General features: G+C 33.7%; 5 protein-coding genes and 3 non-coding genes across 8 annotated transcripts; 5 read left to right on the forward strand and 3 right to left on the reverse strand.

Moving 5' to 3' along the window:
- The first annotated feature begins 235 nt into the window (after positions 1 to 235).
- C26B9.10 lies at positions 236 to 290 on the forward strand. Its single transcript, NR_071024.1, has one exon. It is a non-coding gene; the product is annotated as an Unclassified non-coding RNA C26B9.10 (non-coding RNA).
- C26B9.8 lies at positions 236 to 290 on the reverse strand. The gene has a single exon (NR_071025.1). It is a non-coding gene; the product is annotated as an Unclassified non-coding RNA C26B9.8 (non-coding RNA).
- Positions 291 to 3619: 3329 nt separating this feature from the next.
- C26B9.5 (Serine protease K12H4.7) lies at positions 3620 to 6480 on the forward strand. Its single transcript, NM_076502.5, has 10 exons — positions 3620 to 3913; positions 3963 to 4150; positions 4657 to 4889; positions 4934 to 5069; positions 5112 to 5223; positions 5274 to 5378; positions 5425 to 5539; positions 5586 to 5685; positions 6041 to 6255; positions 6298 to 6480. The coding sequence occupies exons 1-10, from the start codon at positions 3680 to 3682 to the stop codon at positions 6408 to 6410; spliced, it is 1551 nt and encodes a 516-aa protein (NP_508903.1). The 5' UTR covers positions 3620 to 3679; the 3' UTR covers positions 6411 to 6480.
- Positions 6481 to 6495: 15 nt separating this feature from the next.
- On the reverse strand, positions 6496 to 9609 carry C26B9.6 (RING-type domain-containing protein). The gene is made up of 9 exons (NM_076503.5): positions 9519 to 9609; positions 9309 to 9475; positions 8766 to 8827; positions 8596 to 8712; positions 8345 to 8524; positions 8226 to 8299; positions 8089 to 8175; positions 7350 to 7444; positions 6496 to 7302 (listed from the first exon to the last, which is right to left on the reverse strand). The coding sequence occupies exons 1-9, from the start codon at positions 9570 to 9572 to the stop codon at positions 7218 to 7220; spliced, it is 921 nt and encodes a 306-aa protein (NP_508904.2). The 5' UTR covers positions 9573 to 9609; the 3' UTR covers positions 6496 to 7217.
- A 2850-nt stretch (positions 9610 to 12459) lies between these two features.
- C26B9.3 (uncharacterized protein) lies at positions 12460 to 14323 on the forward strand. The gene is made up of 6 exons (NM_076504.9): positions 12460 to 12584; positions 12644 to 12769; positions 13226 to 13379; positions 13428 to 13529; positions 13849 to 13969; positions 14034 to 14323. Exons 1-6 carry the CDS (start codon positions 12485 to 12487, stop codon positions 14202 to 14204), a joined length of 774 nt encoding a protein of 257 aa, NP_508905.1. The 5' UTR covers positions 12460 to 12484; the 3' UTR covers positions 14205 to 14323.
- On the reverse strand, positions 13540 to 13679 carry C26B9.9. Its single transcript, NR_071026.1, has one exon. It is a non-coding gene; the product is annotated as an Unclassified non-coding RNA C26B9.9 (non-coding RNA).
- Positions 14324 to 14329: 6 nt separating the features above from the next.
- C26B9.2 (uncharacterized protein) lies at positions 14330 to 16353 on the forward strand. Its single transcript, NM_076505.5, has 8 exons — positions 14330 to 14605; positions 15113 to 15212; positions 15255 to 15364; positions 15412 to 15495; positions 15539 to 15647; positions 15695 to 15798; positions 16010 to 16121; positions 16167 to 16353. The coding sequence occupies exons 1-8, from the start codon at positions 14480 to 14482 to the stop codon at positions 16286 to 16288; spliced, it is 867 nt and encodes a 288-aa protein (NP_508906.2). The 5' UTR covers positions 14330 to 14479; the 3' UTR covers positions 16289 to 16353.
- Positions 16354 to 16447: 94 nt separating this feature from the next.
- Positions 16448 to 16989, forward strand: C26B9.7 (ORFan). The gene is made up of 3 exons (NM_001392775.1): positions 16448 to 16588; positions 16636 to 16724; positions 16772 to 16989. Exons 1-3 carry the CDS (start codon positions 16558 to 16560, stop codon positions 16877 to 16879), a joined length of 228 nt encoding a protein of 75 aa, NP_001379721.1. The 5' UTR covers positions 16448 to 16557; the 3' UTR covers positions 16880 to 16989.
- Positions 16990 to 17962: the final 973 nt, after the last annotated feature.

The raw sequence follows: 17962 nt of genomic DNA on the forward strand, positions 1-17962 counted from the left end.
GAATCAGAATTCCTGATGATTATTGTAAAAGCAATCTCAAAATGAATAGTAAAAAATTGGAAGACTAGAAAAAAAGTTGAGTTTTTGATTGAGACGGAAATGTCTATGAGAAGCAATCGACCGACGTGTGCAGTAGTTTTTTGTATCAAAGAATAAATGAGCGTAATATGCGTGAGAGATATAGTTTCGGCTCTTTTTGATTTTGCTCTATGTGGCCCCTCTCACACGTCGGTGGATCTCATCTTTCAACATCGGAAGTAGTTGTTTATTTGATTCCTACTCAGAGAACACAAATCTCTCAAAAAAAAAATTGTGGATATTTTTTATGAGGAAGTCTGCATAAATGTTTGCTGAGTGATAAACAAGGATTTTCTTTAATAATGAAATTCGGCGGAAGCGATTTCATTTCGGATTTTTGAATGTCTTGACACTAATTTGAAATAATTTGAAAAAAAAAGAGAAAAAAAAGGAAAAAGAAGAAAAAAAGAAGAAAAATCTCGAAAAAAAAACGTTGACACGCACGCTACTAAATGAGAAATACTTATTCGCTCTTACAGCACAGTTGTTTTGATTATTTTCAGAAGTCGCCTGAAATTACCAAATCGTATTTTTAAAGTGTTACATAGAAAACTAGATTTTCAAAAGCTACAAAATATTCTAGTTTTTTTCCAGATGGCTATAGATAAATTGTACGAAATCAATGAACAATTTGACCGCTAAAAAAATTTGAAAACTTTAAAAACAGAAAAGCGGACCCTGCGGGTAATTATTTGCGGGGAGTGCTAACCAATTGTGTAATTGTCTGGTTCACCATTGAATTTGTAAAAATTCAGAAATATTATACTCACAGAAATTAAAGGTATTATACAACAAAATCATTGAAATATTATCATACTCCTTTGCTTTGGTACATAAGTTTTGAAAGTTCTCAAAATTAATGCTTACCGATTTTTTGCACAATTTGGTAGGGTTCATTTTTTTGAGCAACTTTAAGGCTATTTCAAAATTGCTAAAATACCCAAAAAAAATTTTTTAACTTTTCGAAATTTTTTGAATTTTTTTTACAGTGCAATCAAAAAGTTGTGAAAACTCGGTTTTCACTTATAATTTTGGTAGTCGGCAAGAAAGTTCACTACATTTTCATATTCAAATTGAGTTTTAAATGTTTGTATTAAAACAGTATAAGTGTAAGCTGCAGCAATGCTCAAATTTTCTTGAAAAATCCACATTTCTGGAAATTTGGTGTTATCAAGCTTTTTATCAAAAATTAGCAAGCTAAAATTTAGAAATCATTTAAAAATTTAAAATCATAATTATACATTTTCAGTTTTGTTTTAAAGAGTATCCCTTACAACTAAAAGGTGATGTTGAGTTTGAAAAAAAGGTCATACACAGAAAGAATAACGTTACCCGCCACCGCTTTCCTAACGTTAAAATATTCCTTTAATGCATTTCGGATTTGTTTGAAGTCAACGAACATTAAATGTAAAAAGCGGTCTGCTTGCCTATCCCTTCTATTTTTTTCTCATAATCGCCCACCACCAAGTACTAGAGCAGATGTCTCATTGAGATTTGAGATGAAAGAAAAACCAACTACATAACTATCACAACATATTCTGTAAAGATCAAGCATCAGGAACTGAATGATGGCCATGTGTAGCCATCAATTGTGTGTGTCACTTCATTTTTCCTGCCTGCCTGTTCTTGCCTCATCACTATGCAAATTGCTCAAAGTATACAACTTATGCACATTCCGAAACGCTTCGGCAAAATTTTGAGATTTTCGAATACGTGAACAAAAAGGTGAGAGAGTATGGCAAGAAAATAAAGTTGCTCGTTAGAATTTTGAAACGTTCACAAAACTGGCTGAGAGAAAAACGGGGGATTAGAACATTGCCGAAATGGGAAATAGAAAAAAAAAGAATCAAGAGCAAATGATAATTTTGAGTGACTGATGAGATGTCACACATAGTATTCCAAAAGGGTAGGTAACCAAAAAATGTTCAATTTTAAAAATTGTTTTTTGTTCATTGATTGTTGTTAGTAAATACGTTTTATGAATAAACTCACATCAAAATTGGCAAAATCCACGATTTTTCAGATTTTTCAATATTTTTAGTCAAAAGCTTCGAAGAATGCCCAAATTTTGAAAATTTGGAGTTTTCGAGAAAATTCGAGAATTACTCCAGGCACATCCCCTACGATGTTAAAATTATGAAACGTAATTCAACCTCATTTAAAACAACAGACTCTTGAGAAAAATCCTTATGTAACGGCCGAGTTTTGATTTAAATTTTTCTGAAAACTATGTATTATTTTAGAATTCTGGTTCTGATTTTGAGTGGTTTCAAACATTTTTTCTATTTCCTGAACGTTTACGATTTTACTAATATTTTTTCGCTGCAAAGGTTTTCTAACTGAATTTCAATCTATGGAGACTTTTGAAAAATGTTAATTATTTGTTAATTCTAAATATAAATATTTGAAAATTTTATCTAGCTCAAGCAATTTCACATTTGAAGCAAATTAAAAAATAATCAATAATTTCACATGTAGATTTCATAGATCAAAGTATGCCAAAAGTGGTTTTAAAATCAAAAATCAATAAACCAGTCATAAAATCGGGAAAAAACGCAGTGTTCAACCAATCAGTTATATTTTAACAACGATTGAATTAGAATTCTGCTTTTGGAGCCTATTTTCAACCCAAAATTTTAACAAATGGTGGCGTACTACCAAAAAACTTTTCAAGGAATATTTCATTCTAAAAAAAGATTTTTTTCTGAAATGATTCTAGTTAATTACTGATTTCCCACACAAGCCAAGATCAACAATATTACACAAGTCACTCGAAAAACAATTGTGGGAACAAAGGATTTTCTGTTTGTTTTTAACCGGCATGATTGCAGTTCTCAAGTATGCTCAAGATGTCATTATGTCAAATGTCAGTGTCCATCATCAGTGACCACATTTTTCATTTTTCTGTTTTTTATTGGAGGTGCAGCATCAAACTTTGGGTTGTTACTATATGGTTCAATTCGGTCTAAGACTACAGAATATTATACAGGCACGTTCTGACAAGCCCCCGAAATAGTGATGACCTTAAACTTTTGCTTCAAAAAATCTACTTTCAGATAAACTCTCAAATTTTGTCAATGTCGCAACGGCCTGAACGATAATTTTATTTGTATTCAGGACCTGTGTTAGTCCGTTTACTAGGGAATACATGACCTATTGGGTGGAGTTTCAGAACAAATTTAGTGTCAGTGGACAGCTGATTTTATGTACTTCTCAAACATAAAAGACTGTTTTTGCCGCTGATATCTAGAATTTTTTAGAAATTTGCATCCAAAGTTTAATGCGGATTTCAGTTAATTTTCTACACGAATCCTATGGATAAGAGTTTTCAGTTAGGCAAAAAATCACAACCTCAACTCCCTCTTTCAAAATAAATATTTAGCTTTTGATTTTGTTACTTGATAATTCCACTAAACATTCCACCTGGTGACTATGCAAACGATGACAAAAGTCCTACCGACTCAATACTCTGTACATTTCTTTTCCAATCTGTCATGATTTTACCGCTTATCACTGTGTTAACAGACGAAATGAAATGATTGATAAAGACTCTTTTCTGCCATTGAAGTAAAGTTGCTGGTTGAAGACTTTTACTTTTTTCATGAAGTCACTGAATTTATTACTCGTTCTCGGAGCACTTTTTGCTCACTCCGAGTCAGCACGGCATCCCCACTTGCCACCGTATCTACTGGGGCGACCTACTGAACATGGATTTGTTCGCCATGGTGATCGATTTTTCACAAACTTCGATACTCCAGCTCCAAACTTGAACAGATCAACTATTTCACAAAAAGTTGATAACTTTGATGCAAATAACAATGCTATGTATAACCAGGTATTGCAAACTGGACATTTTTTTCAATTATGAATTAAATTGAATTCAGAGATACTGGTACAATCCAACGTTCACTCAAAATAAAAACATTGTTTTTCTGATGATTCAAGGAGAGGCGCCAGCCACCGACACGTGGATCAGTAATCCAAACTACCAATACTTGCAATGGGCAAAGGAATTTGGAGCTGATGTTTTTCAACTGGAACACAGATGCTTTGGTCAAAGTCGTCCATATCCGTAAGTGAAATGTTGTAAAAATTAAGATCATAATAACTTTATAATATTTCATGAACGGAGAAAAATACATACGTTTTCAAATCTATAGAAATAGTGCTACGAACTGAGTTTGTATTTAAAGAAGGAACTCTTGAATGGAAAGTCCAACAAAACCGACATCTGAAATGTTGCCTGAAATCTTGATTTTAATATTGAACCAGTTCATTCCGAGTTGTATTTTTTATTGATTCAGCTTACGTTTTCAGTTTCAAAGCCTCCAATAATCAATACATTTGAGTGACGAGCGGCAAAGAATGCACTTAAGTAAACGAACAAAAAAAGGAATAAATCATTTTGTTATGAAAATAAAGTGACATGAATTTAAAAAAAAACCAGATTGATACAGTAAAATTGGCAAAGTTGTAGTTTTCCGCTGGATTTTTAAAAAAAATATTCAAGAAGAATCATTATTAAATTTGATTTTGGTAGCCATTTTGAGTACACGAAAATAAAAAATCCAATTTCAGAGACACTTCTATGCCAGGAATTAAAGTTTGCACTATGACCCAAGCATTGGCTGATATTCACAACTTCATCCAGCAAATGAATCGTCGTTTCAATTTCCAAAATCCAAAGTGGATTACTTTTGGAGGTTCTTATCCGGGAACTTTATCAGCGTTGTTCCGCCAGCAATATCCCGCGGACACTGTTGGAGCAGTTGCTAGCAGTGCTCCACTTGACTGGACACTTGACTTCTTTGGTATAATTTTTCTGAAAATTTCATATGATGTGACAATTTTTCAGAATACGCAATGGTCGTTGAGGATGTGTTGAAGAAAACAAGTGTTGATTGTTGGAGAAATGTAAACCAAGCTTTTCTTAATATGCAACAATTGAGTTTGACTAAAGCGGGTATTCAACAGCTGAACACATATTTCAAGTAAGTAGCGGTTTATATTAGTAGTTATGTACTCTCTTATAGTCTTGTTCCTGCATTTGTTGATGGGCAGTACACCCAACATGACATTGATAACTTCTTCGCAAACGTCTACAGTTTCTTCCAGGGAGTTGTTCAATATACTTATGACGGAAGAGTGAGTAGTCATGTGTATAAACTCAGCTTATGAATTGACATTACTTTTAGAACAATGCCACTTTGAACGGATTGAATGCTCAACAGTTGTGCAATAAAATGAATGATGCTACTGTGCCAGATGTTATAACTCGTGTCAACAACACCATCAACTGGGTATGTGAATTTTACTTGTTCTCACCACATACTACTTTTCTTTCAGATCAACCAAATGAACGGGGACCCAGTTGGACCATTCCAAAATTCGTACAGTGATATGATGACCGTCCTAGCTAATGCTTCCTATGATGATAATAGTGCGGTTCCAGGAGATATTGGTATGCTAACGTATAACAGCTACAATTAAAATGACGCTTACTTTAGCTGCTAATCGTGGCTGGATGTGGCTGTGCTGTAACGAACTCGGAGCTCTTCAAACTACCGATCAAGGAAGAAATATTTTCCAACAAACCGTACCATTGGGGTGAGATTCATTAATCAAAAGCTAAATGCGGCTTTACATTAGCAAAAATCAAACACTTATATTATAGACTTAAACATAAAAACCAAAAATTTGAAAAATTACTCAGTATAACAAAAGGGAACGTTTTCTCAGTTTAATTGAGATTTTTATTTTATCAAAAACGTACCAAGATGCAGGCTGAAATAGCTGAAACTAATAAGCTTGTGTAAACTCACTGCCTACTATAAGTCACCTATATAAAATTTAAGGAAAACCGTAAATTGACGAAATACGTCAAAACTTATTTGCCGCCCTAATATATTTTATACTCATAACAGTGAAACACGATAACATGCTCAACGAAATTCGGTTATAGATACTTTATCGACATGTGCACTGACATGTTTGGAGCCGATATTGGTATCAAGTATGTTCGCGACAATAACAAACAGACTTTGTACAAATACAAGGGTGCTGACAACTATCAAGCTACCAATGTCGTATTACCCAATGGAGCATTCGACCCATGGCATGTTCTAGGAACATACAACAATGACACCGCCAATCACATGACCCCACTTCTTATTCAAGGTAATGCTTTGGCACTTTTTTCGTTTGAACTCATAGTTTCAGGAGCTGCACACTGCTCGGATATGTACCCAACATATCCTGGAGAGCCGACTGATTTGGCTAAAAACCGAGCAATCATCCACAACGAACTCAAATATTTCCTAGGGATTTCTTAACTTTTCTAAACCCGTTTTGATTAACATTTTTCAAACCAATAAACTGATGTGAATAAAGCGGAAATTGATTGTGCTGGCAAAATAATAGTGATGAAAGGCATTTATTGATTGAGGCAAAACATATCCAAAGAATTAACTGTACATTATCAGTTCACAAGGCCAATATTCATAAAAAATTTTAATAGGCACAGAAAATTTGGAGATTCAATATACACATACACATTTGAAGACGTTGGGTTTTCTACGGAGTTGTCTTCTGATCCGGAACTCAAACTATTTCATAAATTGGAATTGCACCCATTTACTCTACTTCAGTTGTCATCTCGGGTCATTTCAAATACATAAATCCTTAGTTAACTACAAATAATTTTTACCTGACAATTGTTTTTGATTAATTCACAGGCATTCGAAATATGGGCTGATAACGTTGAGAAATGAGGTGCAAAACTGATACATGAAAAACTGTAATTTATAAATCCAGTTGACTATTTTGTAACTAGTGAAGTTGAAGTGATAATAGGCAAGAACATGAAACTTACACACTTGTGAAGGGACTTTGTTGAATAAGTCACCTACTAATAGTAAATATATACACAAACTTTTGAAGATAAAACAACCGTATTGTCAGTATTAGTGTTGCACTTGAAAATGTAATGGTTACTTTTGAAGCAAAACTGATAGAGATAATACGGTGTTTTGAAGGTGTCAATTTGTTAAGTCGAACTTAAAATGCCTTCGAAAAACCCAGAAAATTAGAAGAATGTATCCACAAAGCAGAGTAAGAGACCAGAGGAAAACAGCTCAAAACTATCGACGAATTGGTCGACAGTAAGAGTTAATGCCAGCAATTCCTTTAATATTATATTTTTCAATTTCCGTTGCTTTGATTCTTCTGAAAATTGCGATTTGAAATAAGGTAATCTATTAAAAATTACTTACAATATTTTTCTCCTTGTGCACCTAACTTCATTCTCAACTTGTTCTTGCACACCGTCTTTAATATTAATAAGCATTGCTGTTCCGCATATTCGCATCTGAAAGGAAGCTAAAAATTAATCCAATTAAATTAAAATTACAACTACTAGTTAATTGTTAATTTTGTTCAAATTTTTGAAAAATATACCAGTTTCAGCTAACAGACCAATACCAGAAGTATTTGGTGGGAAAACCACTTTACAATTTTAAATTTCACCGTTCAAAGGTATCGTTAGTGTCGTAAGTGGAAAACGTTTTTTCAACCACGCAAATATTGGTAAAATTACCAAACATCATAGTAAAACTTTGAAAATGTTTTAAAACTTGTTTTATGTGACAAAACTGAGTTAACACCTATCTAATTTTGGAATTTTGCCAAATGTTTCTCTACGAGTTTTGTATTCTGATTGCGTTCTAATTTTTGTATTTGAACGTGATAGGTGCATAAACCTGCAGAAATATTCGAAATTGTTTTGAATGTTCACATTTTTGACAAATGGCAGTGTGCCAAAACTTTGACTGAACATTTTGTGAAAATCTGAGATTTTTGGAGTGTTTGTCACCGATAATCGGAAATGTAAGTGTATTTTGACTAACTCTTGGCTAAGAATTTAGACTAAGTAAATACAGACTATCAGATGATTATTATTTCTAATTGCTGATTGCTAAAAAGTTTGGATTACTGTACAACTATCATACTTACCACACAAGTTTCCATTTTTCGACAGTAGCATTCTTCAAGGTACTTTTCATCTTTAGGATCATATCGATAGTAACCAAACGACGATGACTGCAAAATAGAAAAGTAATATTTATCATACTATTCACGATGAAAAATACCTCATAAATCCAATAATATTTTTCCCTAGTCGTTCGTTTTGACCGTCTCAATGTAGGCTTTGATTTTGTTGGTTCTGAATTAAAAATGCAAAATTGAACTTGAAGATCGCTTAAAAAACCTTGTCCTTTGATGTAAGATTTTCGGAAATGATCTCTATCAACCATATCTGCACATTCGTCAGCATAATCTTCGGGGCACTGCATATGGATATCCAAGTCGTAGCGAATAGGCATCGAAAAAAGACTTGGAGAGATTTTCCCACGACAAACGGGACAATCATTACCCATGGCAAAGTTACCTGAAAAGAGAAAAAATTATTGAAAATTGTAAAATGTGAAAAAAATTTGAAAAAAAAAAAGTAAATCTTACTTTTCAGGCAAACATAGCAGAACTCATGCCCGCAGTTCTCTATTCGAGTTGGGATAGTGAGCTTATAGTAGCAAATGTAGCAAATGTCGTGATCCTGTTGGAACCCTTCTTTTTTCACTGAAAATTTGAAAGTATACGATCGTGCGAACCAAATTTGAAAAACAACTCACTGTATGGTACTCCGGCGCATCCCAAAACGCCATACTGCTTAGCTTGAGAACGGGTGATTCGCCTGAAATACCAGAATTTAAGACTGTTTCAATTTCTGTGTACCCTAAAAAGTTTTTACTACTTTAAAAACGTATTGTCGTTCAGTTTTGAGCTTTGGGATATTGGTTTTCAAGTTTCAATTAAGTTACAATTAAAATTTTTTTACACTGATTCAAATTTTTGAATTTAAAATTTATGTTGATAACAAGGTTTAATTGATTAAATATTAAAATTTATTGCTGGTAAAAAGAAATAAATTTTGATTGAAAAAACGAAAATAATTTGTTAAAAAACTAGCTGAAAATTGCTGTTTTCGGTCAATGAAAACTTTTTCACACAATTTAAAAACCCTTCTTCAGATTTTCCACATAAATCAATTTAATTTTCAAAAAGATCGAAAAATTTGCTATATTTCTATATTAGTTGGTGATTTGAAAAGTTGAATAAGCTTTTTCGTGGATTTGTTTTTCTGCAAATTTCCCACAAAACTTCAAAAAACCTACTTCACTTCTGAAGTATTGGGTCGATTTCTGTACTTGAGCATTTTCTCAAAGTCGATTGTATGTGTGACGCCAAAAATACTGACTTTGCAAGTTTTTTTCTTTCGTTTATACGAGTTTTCAATGTGTTCTTGTAAGTCCTTATGAAATTCGTACATGTTTGATTTGCACTGAAAAAAAAGAAATTTTAGTTGACTGCTTTTAATCTCTTACGTTTCCATCGTTATAAATCCATAGGTAATCTTTTTTCTTTGTTCGAGGAGCCATGTTCAGGTAGTTTGCAAGTGATTGATTGCTTGATAAACTAAAAATATAGACATTTTAGCTAACGAACAAAAAGCACAAGAAATCGCGAATTTTCAAGTTTCAAAGTGTGAAAAATGAGCTTTACAAAAATGCTATTCAGATAATCGAAAAATATAGAATGTTACGGATTTCGAGCATATGAAATTTAAATATCTAATTTTGTGAAATTTAGCACGCATATTTATCCGTAAAACCATAAAAATTAATCAATTTTTCAAATACTCTGAAAGCATTTTAAATGTATTCGAAAAATGTACAACCCCCATAAAACTTTTTGAAACCATATGTCGACACACTAATAACTAGAAATGTTTCAATAAATAGGAACAAGAATATTGAGTAAAAAAAGAAAAACAAATTTAAATTCAGATAACTCAAAGGTGAGTAATTTGTGAAAAAATTTAAAAAATCATAATGTTGGTCACCAATTCAATTTTTTTTTTGAAATCTTAGAGCACGCAATAAATTAGTGATTTTTTTTTAAATTTAACAATTTCCCTTTTTTTTTTACTTTTAAAAATATTAAATTTAAATATCTAATTTATGACCCATTTTGAAAATATTTATTAAGGATTTTGCTTTTAGGATTAGAAATAAAATTGTGTCAAATTATTACTGTTTTAGAAATTAAGTTTTTATTTAAAAAACGAACTTTCATCCTAATTTGCTTCAAACATGAAGCGGAAATTGTGGAACTAGTATCCCCCTCAATATTCGAAATTCGAAATTCAATAATTGCCCTCGTGAGGGGGCACATGACACGTCCATTGTTGTGCCGAAAGGAGAATGTGTTACCGAAAAGCGAAGATGAGGGAAATTTTGATGGAAGCAACGTTGGGACAAAGGGACGTGAAAACAGTGAAAACAGGAATTCACTCAAAACGGAATGGGTTTACCAGTTGAACACAATGAAAATAAAACATCAACCGGTATTGTGTGCTTTCAATTTTTTTTTTGATTTAGAAGCTTTTGGTATCGTTGGCAAAATTATAGTTTTTTATTATTATTTAGGGAATTCACAATCTATTTCTGAAAATCCTGATCAGTTGCTGATTTGATATGCGATGTAAGAAATAAGAAACAGATATTGTAAAATGGGGAATGTGTAATAAACTCGGGGCGAACTATTGTTCGCCCTCTATTCAACCCACATTTCGCGCACACTCTGCAAAAGATTCTGGGTCTCCGCGAAGCGCGTGATGTAACTGTCTGTGTCTATGCCTCTCTGTGGGTGTTTGTATGTCTATCTATCTACACGTTCTTGCTTCTCTACCACATCTTATACTTGTGTGGTCTGCCCTCGCGAGAGTGTACGCGGCTCGACGGGTGTGTTGTGGCCGGCGGCGGCGGACGACGACCGCGACGCAGTATGCCGTCCATTTTGGTGTTTGAGAGTTATATACACAAATACAAATAACAAATAAAAAGAAGCGCTCATAAGGAGTGGAAGACTAGACAAAAAGTAAAACCATAATATTACTGTAAAGAATTTGGACTAAAATATATAAATCGGTATAAAATTACGTTAAATCTAAGTTTTTCTTGAAACAAATTTCTGTAAATCTAAATTTTCATTTTGAATTTTTTCAGTATAAAAATTGCCATCCACTTAGTTTTGGAAGTATTTGTAATAGATAACATTATTGTTCATATTTAAAAAAAAATTATCTTTGCGCCTGATGGAATTCTGATGTGAAAATGTTGGAATCTATCAATCGAGATTTCCTTTCTTTAACTTTTATCCATCCGTTCATTTGGCAAATGTGGAAACCATGAATCAAACAATAGAAATAAAAGTATTCTAAGCATTTCCGAAGAAGATGTGAATCTCAACTCAGAACATATCTTTGTGGTCCTGGGTACAATTTCAGTGCACAACACTTTTAAACACATTTTTGTTGATTTCTTAGCTTGTTGTTTGCCAGAAAGTTTTCAAAAATTAAACAAACTTTTAGATGTGTTGTAGTTTTTTAAACAATATTTTTCAGCCGGGCAAAGTAGGCAAAATGTTTTTTTTTTTTATTTTCTGCATATTTGGCAAACCGCCAAATAAAAAACTTGCCGATTTTGCTGAATATCTGAAACCCGTGGTTTTTTTTTTTCATTTTTTCCAATTTACTAAATACAAAATCGAACCCATCCTTTGAAGATCCTATAATTAACAAAAAAAAAGAAAGGAAATCTCTGAAAAATATAAAAAGAACACGAAGAAAATGTCAACACTATACAGTTGTTGATGGTTTTGCGTATAACAGCTGTTTTTGGTTTCAGCTTAAACTAGGTATGTCTTTGAAAGTACTTTTAAAATTATATATAAACTTTCAATAACTTTAAAACGTTGTTAATGATTATTATAATTCCTGTTTATATGTCAATCGTCAACTTTTTAGTGAATCATTACAAAAATCAGAAACAAATTTAAGATTTAAAATTCAGATCATTGCATGACAATGTTGCACAATTGCCCCACTTCCGATGCCAAGCGTTCACGAAGCATATCCTTATCGTCGCTGTAGAGTTATATTTTATATTCGTCTGTTCCGATCCGCTAAGGGATAAAATCAAATGGGCGATATATTAGTTGAAGGTGTGTGTGTACACTCAGGACGAGTGGGAACGATGTCAGCGCCGTGTAGCATCGTCGTCACTGAAGTCGAAGAAAGAAGACGGTGTGATGTGCGGATCGACGGGAGAGAGAAAGGGGCAAAATTGGAGAGAGATAAAGAAAAGTGAAACGAACTGGCATTTTCTGGCGGAGGATTCGTTGGAAACTAGGAGAGATGAAGAGGCGCGGACGACAACACAGTCGATAGGCGATGCAGTCCGTCCGGTGTCCGCTGCGCACCATACTGATCCACACTTTCTCCCAAAACATGCGGGTCTATTCGCTTATACTTCTCTGTTTCATTACTTTTGTCCATGGGCAAGAAAAAGCTGAAGTGGATATTCGAGTTTCAGGAGCATGTTCGCCAAGTAAGTTCCAAATTTATATCTCCCTTGTTCTGAAAAGCAAACCTAGATTCAAATTTCAGTCTACTTGTCGAGGAAAGGAATTGATATCAACAAGTACCGACCGAGTATTCGTTTCAATCCAGACAAGATTCAGTTAATTCCAAAGAATCCAGTCATTCCAGGGTGTATCAAAATTAAGGCAGAAGGTAGGTGAAATTTGCAACATCAATTCTGAACTAAGAAAATAAAAATTGTTTAATTTAAATTTGAACTAGAGCTAATAAGTATGCTGCAAGTTTTAGCAAAAAAATTCACCTGGTTTAATTTGAGTCTCAATATCATGCAAGTAAACAAATTTGGCATGCTTGCTTTTTATTTAAAATCAGAGGATTAAAGGAGGATACGTTTCTCAAGCACGGTAGGTCTAGGATCTATATTATGGTGCTCCTTCTTTGGGCTATTGTTGAAGCCACGGAAACTGTGAAATATAATCCAGTCATGAAATACTTCACTTCCCAGTACAGGCTGAATGAAGCTAGAGGGCAGGATTTGAACTTGTGACCTCGTGATTCCTTGCGGCCATCACTACCGACTGAGCTATCCCCGCCAAAATTGTCAAACTATTTTCCAAAATTCTTAAACCGTTTAAATAAAATTTACAGGAGTTGAAATCACGAGACCAACAAAAAATTTGATTGCCGAAGTTGAAATGAGAATCGGAGGAACTCCGGATCCAAACAATCCATCCCTTCCATGCTCGAAAAAAATCGACGAGAAGGTGAACCAGTGCCCGTGCGCCAAATTGGAAGGATCTTGGTAAGTTTGTGAAGCATATATTTAAACCTCAAAATTATTATTATTTAGCGTGTTCTGCGACTTCTGCAAGCAACTTAAGGCTCAAACGTCCAAAATCACACCTAGCAAGCTCAGCAGACCTGAACACAAGTTGATCGATGAGGATTGCAAGTATGCCATTTTGTTTTCACTCTCATTACTCGTGGTGTGAATAGTACAAGTTTTTGAACAACATCCGTTCCTCTACGGAAAGTGAAAGCTAGAACCGCGACGGGTTCGGATGTACTTGTCTGTTTGATTGATTTGTGATTTGGCAAAACTGCGGGTCTCTATAGCCTCTACAGTCTCGCAAAAATCATGTAATCATGTTTTCACTCACATCTATCACAGAAACATTGATCAATTAAAATATGTGTAATGAGTGTTAAGTTAAACATTTGAACCAAAAAGAAAAACGTGTGACCAACCGACGAAACGAGTTTGGTTTCAGATGTGGTGATATGCAACCAGGACTTTACGATATTGAGACAGAAATGTGCACACCAGAAATGGACGATTTCAAGGATTACATTCCACCAGAGATTCAGAACAACATCCTTGAAAAGAAGCCTGTAAGTTTTTCTCCTTTCTTCAATTTTCTTTATTTTTATTTTGTTAATCAATTGTAATATTCAGATTTCCATGTTCATCACTGTATATTTAATGGATATGGAGCCACGGTCTTCCAAAGAATCATATTTATCTGCGTTCGGAAAAGCAATTCTGCAAAGAAGAATGGCTCAGAGCACTGTTGCGTGCTTTTTACTTGGCATTGATGTCAAGCTCGCTCTTCCGTCGTTTGACTAAATCGCATATCTATTTATTTTTTTAATAATTTTTGCCTTCCAACACCTCCTCATTTGTAGCTTGTAAATTTCATCCGACTGCTCTTTCACTGTACGCCGAATAAAAACTATGAAAAAGTGAAACAAAAGTTCGTGACATTAGATGGCAATCGAATCGAAAACATCTTCATATCCTGTCTATCCTGTTTCTTTTCCTAGTGATAAGATTGAAATAGAAAGGCGCCGGTTCTCGAGAAGAAGCTGATAAACTTGCAATTCATTGTTCGCACTCTACACATGGAACTCTCCTTTCTAATAATATTTTGGTGTTTAACGTTTTGTGTTAAATGTGTAGCCTATACTTCTGATAAGAATTCAGAAGAAGACAACGGTTTCTACAAGTTTCTGTCGGATTCTTTTCAGGTATAATAACTTAAAATAATACTTGAGAGTTTACAAGTTCAAAAAACAATTATTAGATTTACTGTCTCCAATATTATTGTGATTTGGGATCCTCAATACCCGGAATCTCAACTTTTTTCTTGAGGTCCTTGTAAATGCTTAGAAACCATCTTCAAGATCTGTTTCGTAACGTCAATAGTGATGCTTGCCAAAAACTTGCCTTGACTTGCTAAAAACGGGAAAACATTGTTAATATTTAAAACTTATCGATAGCTTTTGTAGCATATTTAACGACATTTTGGAATTGAACTTCTTGAAAACTAGCTTGAAGCTTGTAAATCTAATTTTGAGCTTGATTTACATTCTTGTTGTACATACAATTTTTTGCATTTTGATAGTTTTGTCCTAATGCTCTAGGTAAAATGTCAGATTGGTAGGTGGAAAAAAGTTGAGTTTTTTTTTAATTAAAAAATGGCATAACTCGGCCTTTAACTAACTCACAATTTTTTAGTAACTAAAAGTTTACAGAAAGATGAAGAAATTCGCCGGGCTCCCCTTCCAAAAGAACGGAACAAAGTTAAGAATGAGCACGAGCCAGTGAAACTGGCGGATACAGTTCAATTACCAGGTTGATACACAATTACGCACCTCTTACTATCGCTATATTCAGGTGGCTACAATCCTCTTCCTGGAAGAACTTCCTTTGGTGATTACTGGCCTCTAATGCCCATGTCAAACCAATATCATGCAGCGGTGACCTATGATACCTCAAAAGGAAGGGTAGGATTAGGATCTGTGACGATATTGAAAAAACTGCGAAGTTTCAGCATGTTGGCGGAGATATACTTATTCCCGTTCCATATTGGAATAATTTTTTAAACATCGGAGGACATTACATCGAACGTTTCCAGGTCACCAGTTTCCTTTCAACTAAAGTTAATATGTGTTGTTCAGGAAGAATGGGTTAAAGTCGGGTACATTAATAGCCCAGTTAACATGCTCGGACTTACAAAGGACCAAATAGCAAGACTACTCTCAGATCCATCACTGCATTATAATAGACGTAAGCTACTGTCGTGTAACCTTTCTAATAGCTAGCTTATATTACAGAAATCCATCCAAAACTACCAGTAGGAGCTCTTCCGCGAGAATACGAGCCAATAGCCTGTAAGCCTCCATTATGTAACCCGTATCAAGGAACTCTTGGAGTTGGGGTAAGTTGGAGTCAATTGTTTAAGATGCAGTACCGAAACTTAAGTATTCGTTTTATTACACTCGAAATGGCCCAAAACTACCAAATTTCCTTTTGAGAACATTTTGAAAATTACTCAGAAAAGTAATGGCGGTTTAAAAAACTAAAAATCTCAGATTTCCGAACTCCATCTTTAAAATCTCTCTGGAATCATTCATCTATTTATGTTTCAGGTAGAAGCAAATTACCACATAGAGGACGGAGTAGAAGGCGAATTAGATCTGCCCATTCCAATTGGAAAAGACATTGCCTATCGATTCCCACTTTCTGGAAATATTCACTATGGTCTGGTTGATAGTTTTAAGCCTTTATAGTTCATTCTACTTTCAGATCATGATGACACATCCGTTAACTATGGTCAACATTTGAGTCCTCTTGATCCATTATTTCCCGGTTTTCCGGATGAAAATAAGCCCAATAAGAGAACATTCAAATTTCAAACCACGCAATAAGTCGAATGGATTAATAACAACTTTAATAATATCGTTTAATAAAAGACCATCTGTGTTTTTGCAAACATTCGTAAACTTGCTTTTAAAACCAGATTTTGGATATCACTTCCCACAGTGAATGTGAAGGTGCTGAACAGGATATCGAGATCTCGAGATTTTAAAAGGAAATCATATCAGCATTTGAAATCATTCTTTTGACAATGATTAGAAAGTTTGCAGTGTTATTTTTTGTTTCCTCTGTATATTCACAACTATACCTAAATGATATAATGTTTGATTATACAGAACAACCTGTAAACTGTAAGTTTGTCTAAAAGTTTAAAACTGTCCAAGAGAGTTGTTTTTAGATTATCCAACTTTCGACAACTATCCTGATGTTGTACCCGACTACCGTTTAATGCCATATCCTCCACAAACATACTCCTACTCGAGGCAGGTAAAATATAAAAAACTTGTTATAAACAAAATTTTCTCAATCTACAGATGTGGAACGGGTGTGGGTGTGCAACAGCAAAAACTTATGGTGACTATATAAAAACAAAGCGAAGATCCAGAAGTCAAAGATTAATGTCATATTACCAGTTGATGTAGTGCTCACAGACAGGAAAACAAACACTTTTTATATTGTAATAATTGTTTGTATCATTGAAATACTAATAATAATAATAAGTCGTTATAATAAATACGTTTTTTTGTGAAATTGCTAGAATTTAACTTGTTAAAATTTAGCAAGTGGTTGCAGGAAGCTGAAACAATGGCAGAAAGGTAAAGTATCTCCCGTTTTTTTTAAATATTCAATTTGAAACATTGTTTATCAAATTTTCCGACATTTTTCCTAGAACAAATATTAACATGTTGATTTATCAGACTTTAGGCTTTAGGTACTTTTAAAAAAACCTTTTAAAATTTAGAAGAAAATTGTAATTGTTCATTAGTTATATCACTTTTTGGGAGAAAAAACACCAGATACAATCTTTGAAGTAGGTAACTCTATTTGCGTTCCAGGTGTTTTGAAATTTTATATTTTTGAAAGAATTTTAGCTGGATCCGTTGTTTTTTTTTTGATTTCTCGTTTCATTGACATCCGCGAAAAAAAAAACGTTTCAATAAAAAAGCGGAAAGTTTTGAATTTTTGATGTTTTATTGTCATGGGAACTGCGAACTCGTGTTTGACTTTTTGGCAAATGTAATATGATGTCAAGGTATACAGCTTTTGTAGTTTTGCCAAAATAATCAATAAATTTTTGCAATGTCGTTTTCGTGCTTAACCATACTAAAAACGAAGAAAGGAAAAATTAATTTCTATTTGGTTATATGGATCTCACTTCATTTTACTGCATGTTCAAAACATTAACACTGTTTTAAAGTTCGAACCCCATGTATGTCGTTAAATAGAATGATTTTTTTATTGAAGTTTTCTCAAAATAGCTCTACTTCACCAATCTTTTTAGTAAAAGTTTTGGTTTGCAAAATTTTTCAAAAATTAAGATTTTCGAAAAATTTCAAGCATTTCTGCGGGTTTGAAGTCGTAGGTAAAGAAGTTTTTTGGTCGACTTAAAAAATTATGATAGGAAAAACTTCAAAAAGAAGCAAGATTTTATACACTTTACGTTCAAATAAACCGTGTCAAAAAATTTTTTCGCAACATGAAAAGTTTTACTATGGTATCTTCTC

Source organism: Caenorhabditis elegans, chromosome X (assembly GCF_000002985.6).
Source record: "Caenorhabditis elegans chromosome X".
Lineage (NCBI taxonomy): Eukaryota > Metazoa > Nematoda > Chromadorea > Rhabditida > Rhabditidae > Caenorhabditis > Caenorhabditis elegans.

Excerpts from the sequence above, each read along its gene's own strand:
- C26B9.5 (NM_076502.5), top strand. The coding sequence starts at position 3,680 with ATGAAGTCACTGAATTTATTACTCGTTCTCGGAGCACTTTTTGCTCAC. Across the intron at positions 3,914-3,962 it reads ACAATGCTATGTATAACCAG|AGATACTGGTACAATCCAAC; the intron begins GTATTGCAAACT and ends AATTGAATTCAG. Across the intron at positions 5,686-6,040 it reads CAACAAACCGTACCATTGGG|ATACTTTATCGACATGTGCA; the intron begins GTGAGATTCATT and ends ATTCGGTTATAG.
- C26B9.6 (NM_076503.5), bottom strand. The coding sequence starts at position 9,572 with ATGGCTCCTCGAACAAAGAAAAAAGATTACCTATGGATTTATAACGAT. Across the intron at positions 9,476-9,518 it reads GGATTTATAACGATGGAAAC|TGCAAATCAAACATGTACGA; the intron begins GTAAGAGATTAA and ends CTTTTTTTTCAG. Across the intron at positions 8,713-8,765 it reads ATGCGCCGGAGTACCATACA|TGAAAAAAGAAGGGTTCCAA; the intron begins GTGAGTTGTTTT and ends TCAAATTTTCAG.
- C26B9.3 (NM_076504.9), top strand. The coding sequence starts at position 12,485 with ATGCGGGTCTATTCGCTTATACTTCTCTGTTTCATTACTTTTGTCCAT. Across the intron at positions 13,530-13,848 it reads TTGATCGATGAGGATTGCAA|ATGTGGTGATATGCAACCAG; the intron begins GTATGCCATTTT and ends GTTTGGTTTCAG. Across the intron at positions 13,970-14,033 it reads ACATCCTTGAAAAGAAGCCT|ATTTCCATGTTCATCACTGT; the intron begins GTAAGTTTTTCT and ends TGTAATATTCAG.
- C26B9.2 (NM_076505.5), top strand. The coding sequence starts at position 14,480 with ATGGAACTCTCCTTTCTAATAATATTTTGGTGTTTAACGTTTTGTGTT. Across the intron at positions 14,606-15,112 it reads TTCTGTCGGATTCTTTTCAG|AAAGATGAAGAAATTCGCCG; the intron begins GTATAATAACTT and ends AAAAGTTTACAG. Across the intron at positions 15,799-16,009 it reads AAGGAACTCTTGGAGTTGGG|GTAGAAGCAAATTACCACAT; the intron begins GTAAGTTGGAGT and ends TTTATGTTTCAG.
- C26B9.7 (NM_001392775.1), top strand. The coding sequence starts at position 16,558 with ATGTTTGATTATACAGAACAACCTGTAAACT. Across the intron at positions 16,589-16,635 it reads TACAGAACAACCTGTAAACT|ATTATCCAACTTTCGACAAC; the intron begins GTAAGTTTGTCT and ends AGTTGTTTTTAG. Across the intron at positions 16,725-16,771 it reads CATACTCCTACTCGAGGCAG|ATGTGGAACGGGTGTGGGTG; the intron begins GTAAAATATAAA and ends CTCAATCTACAG.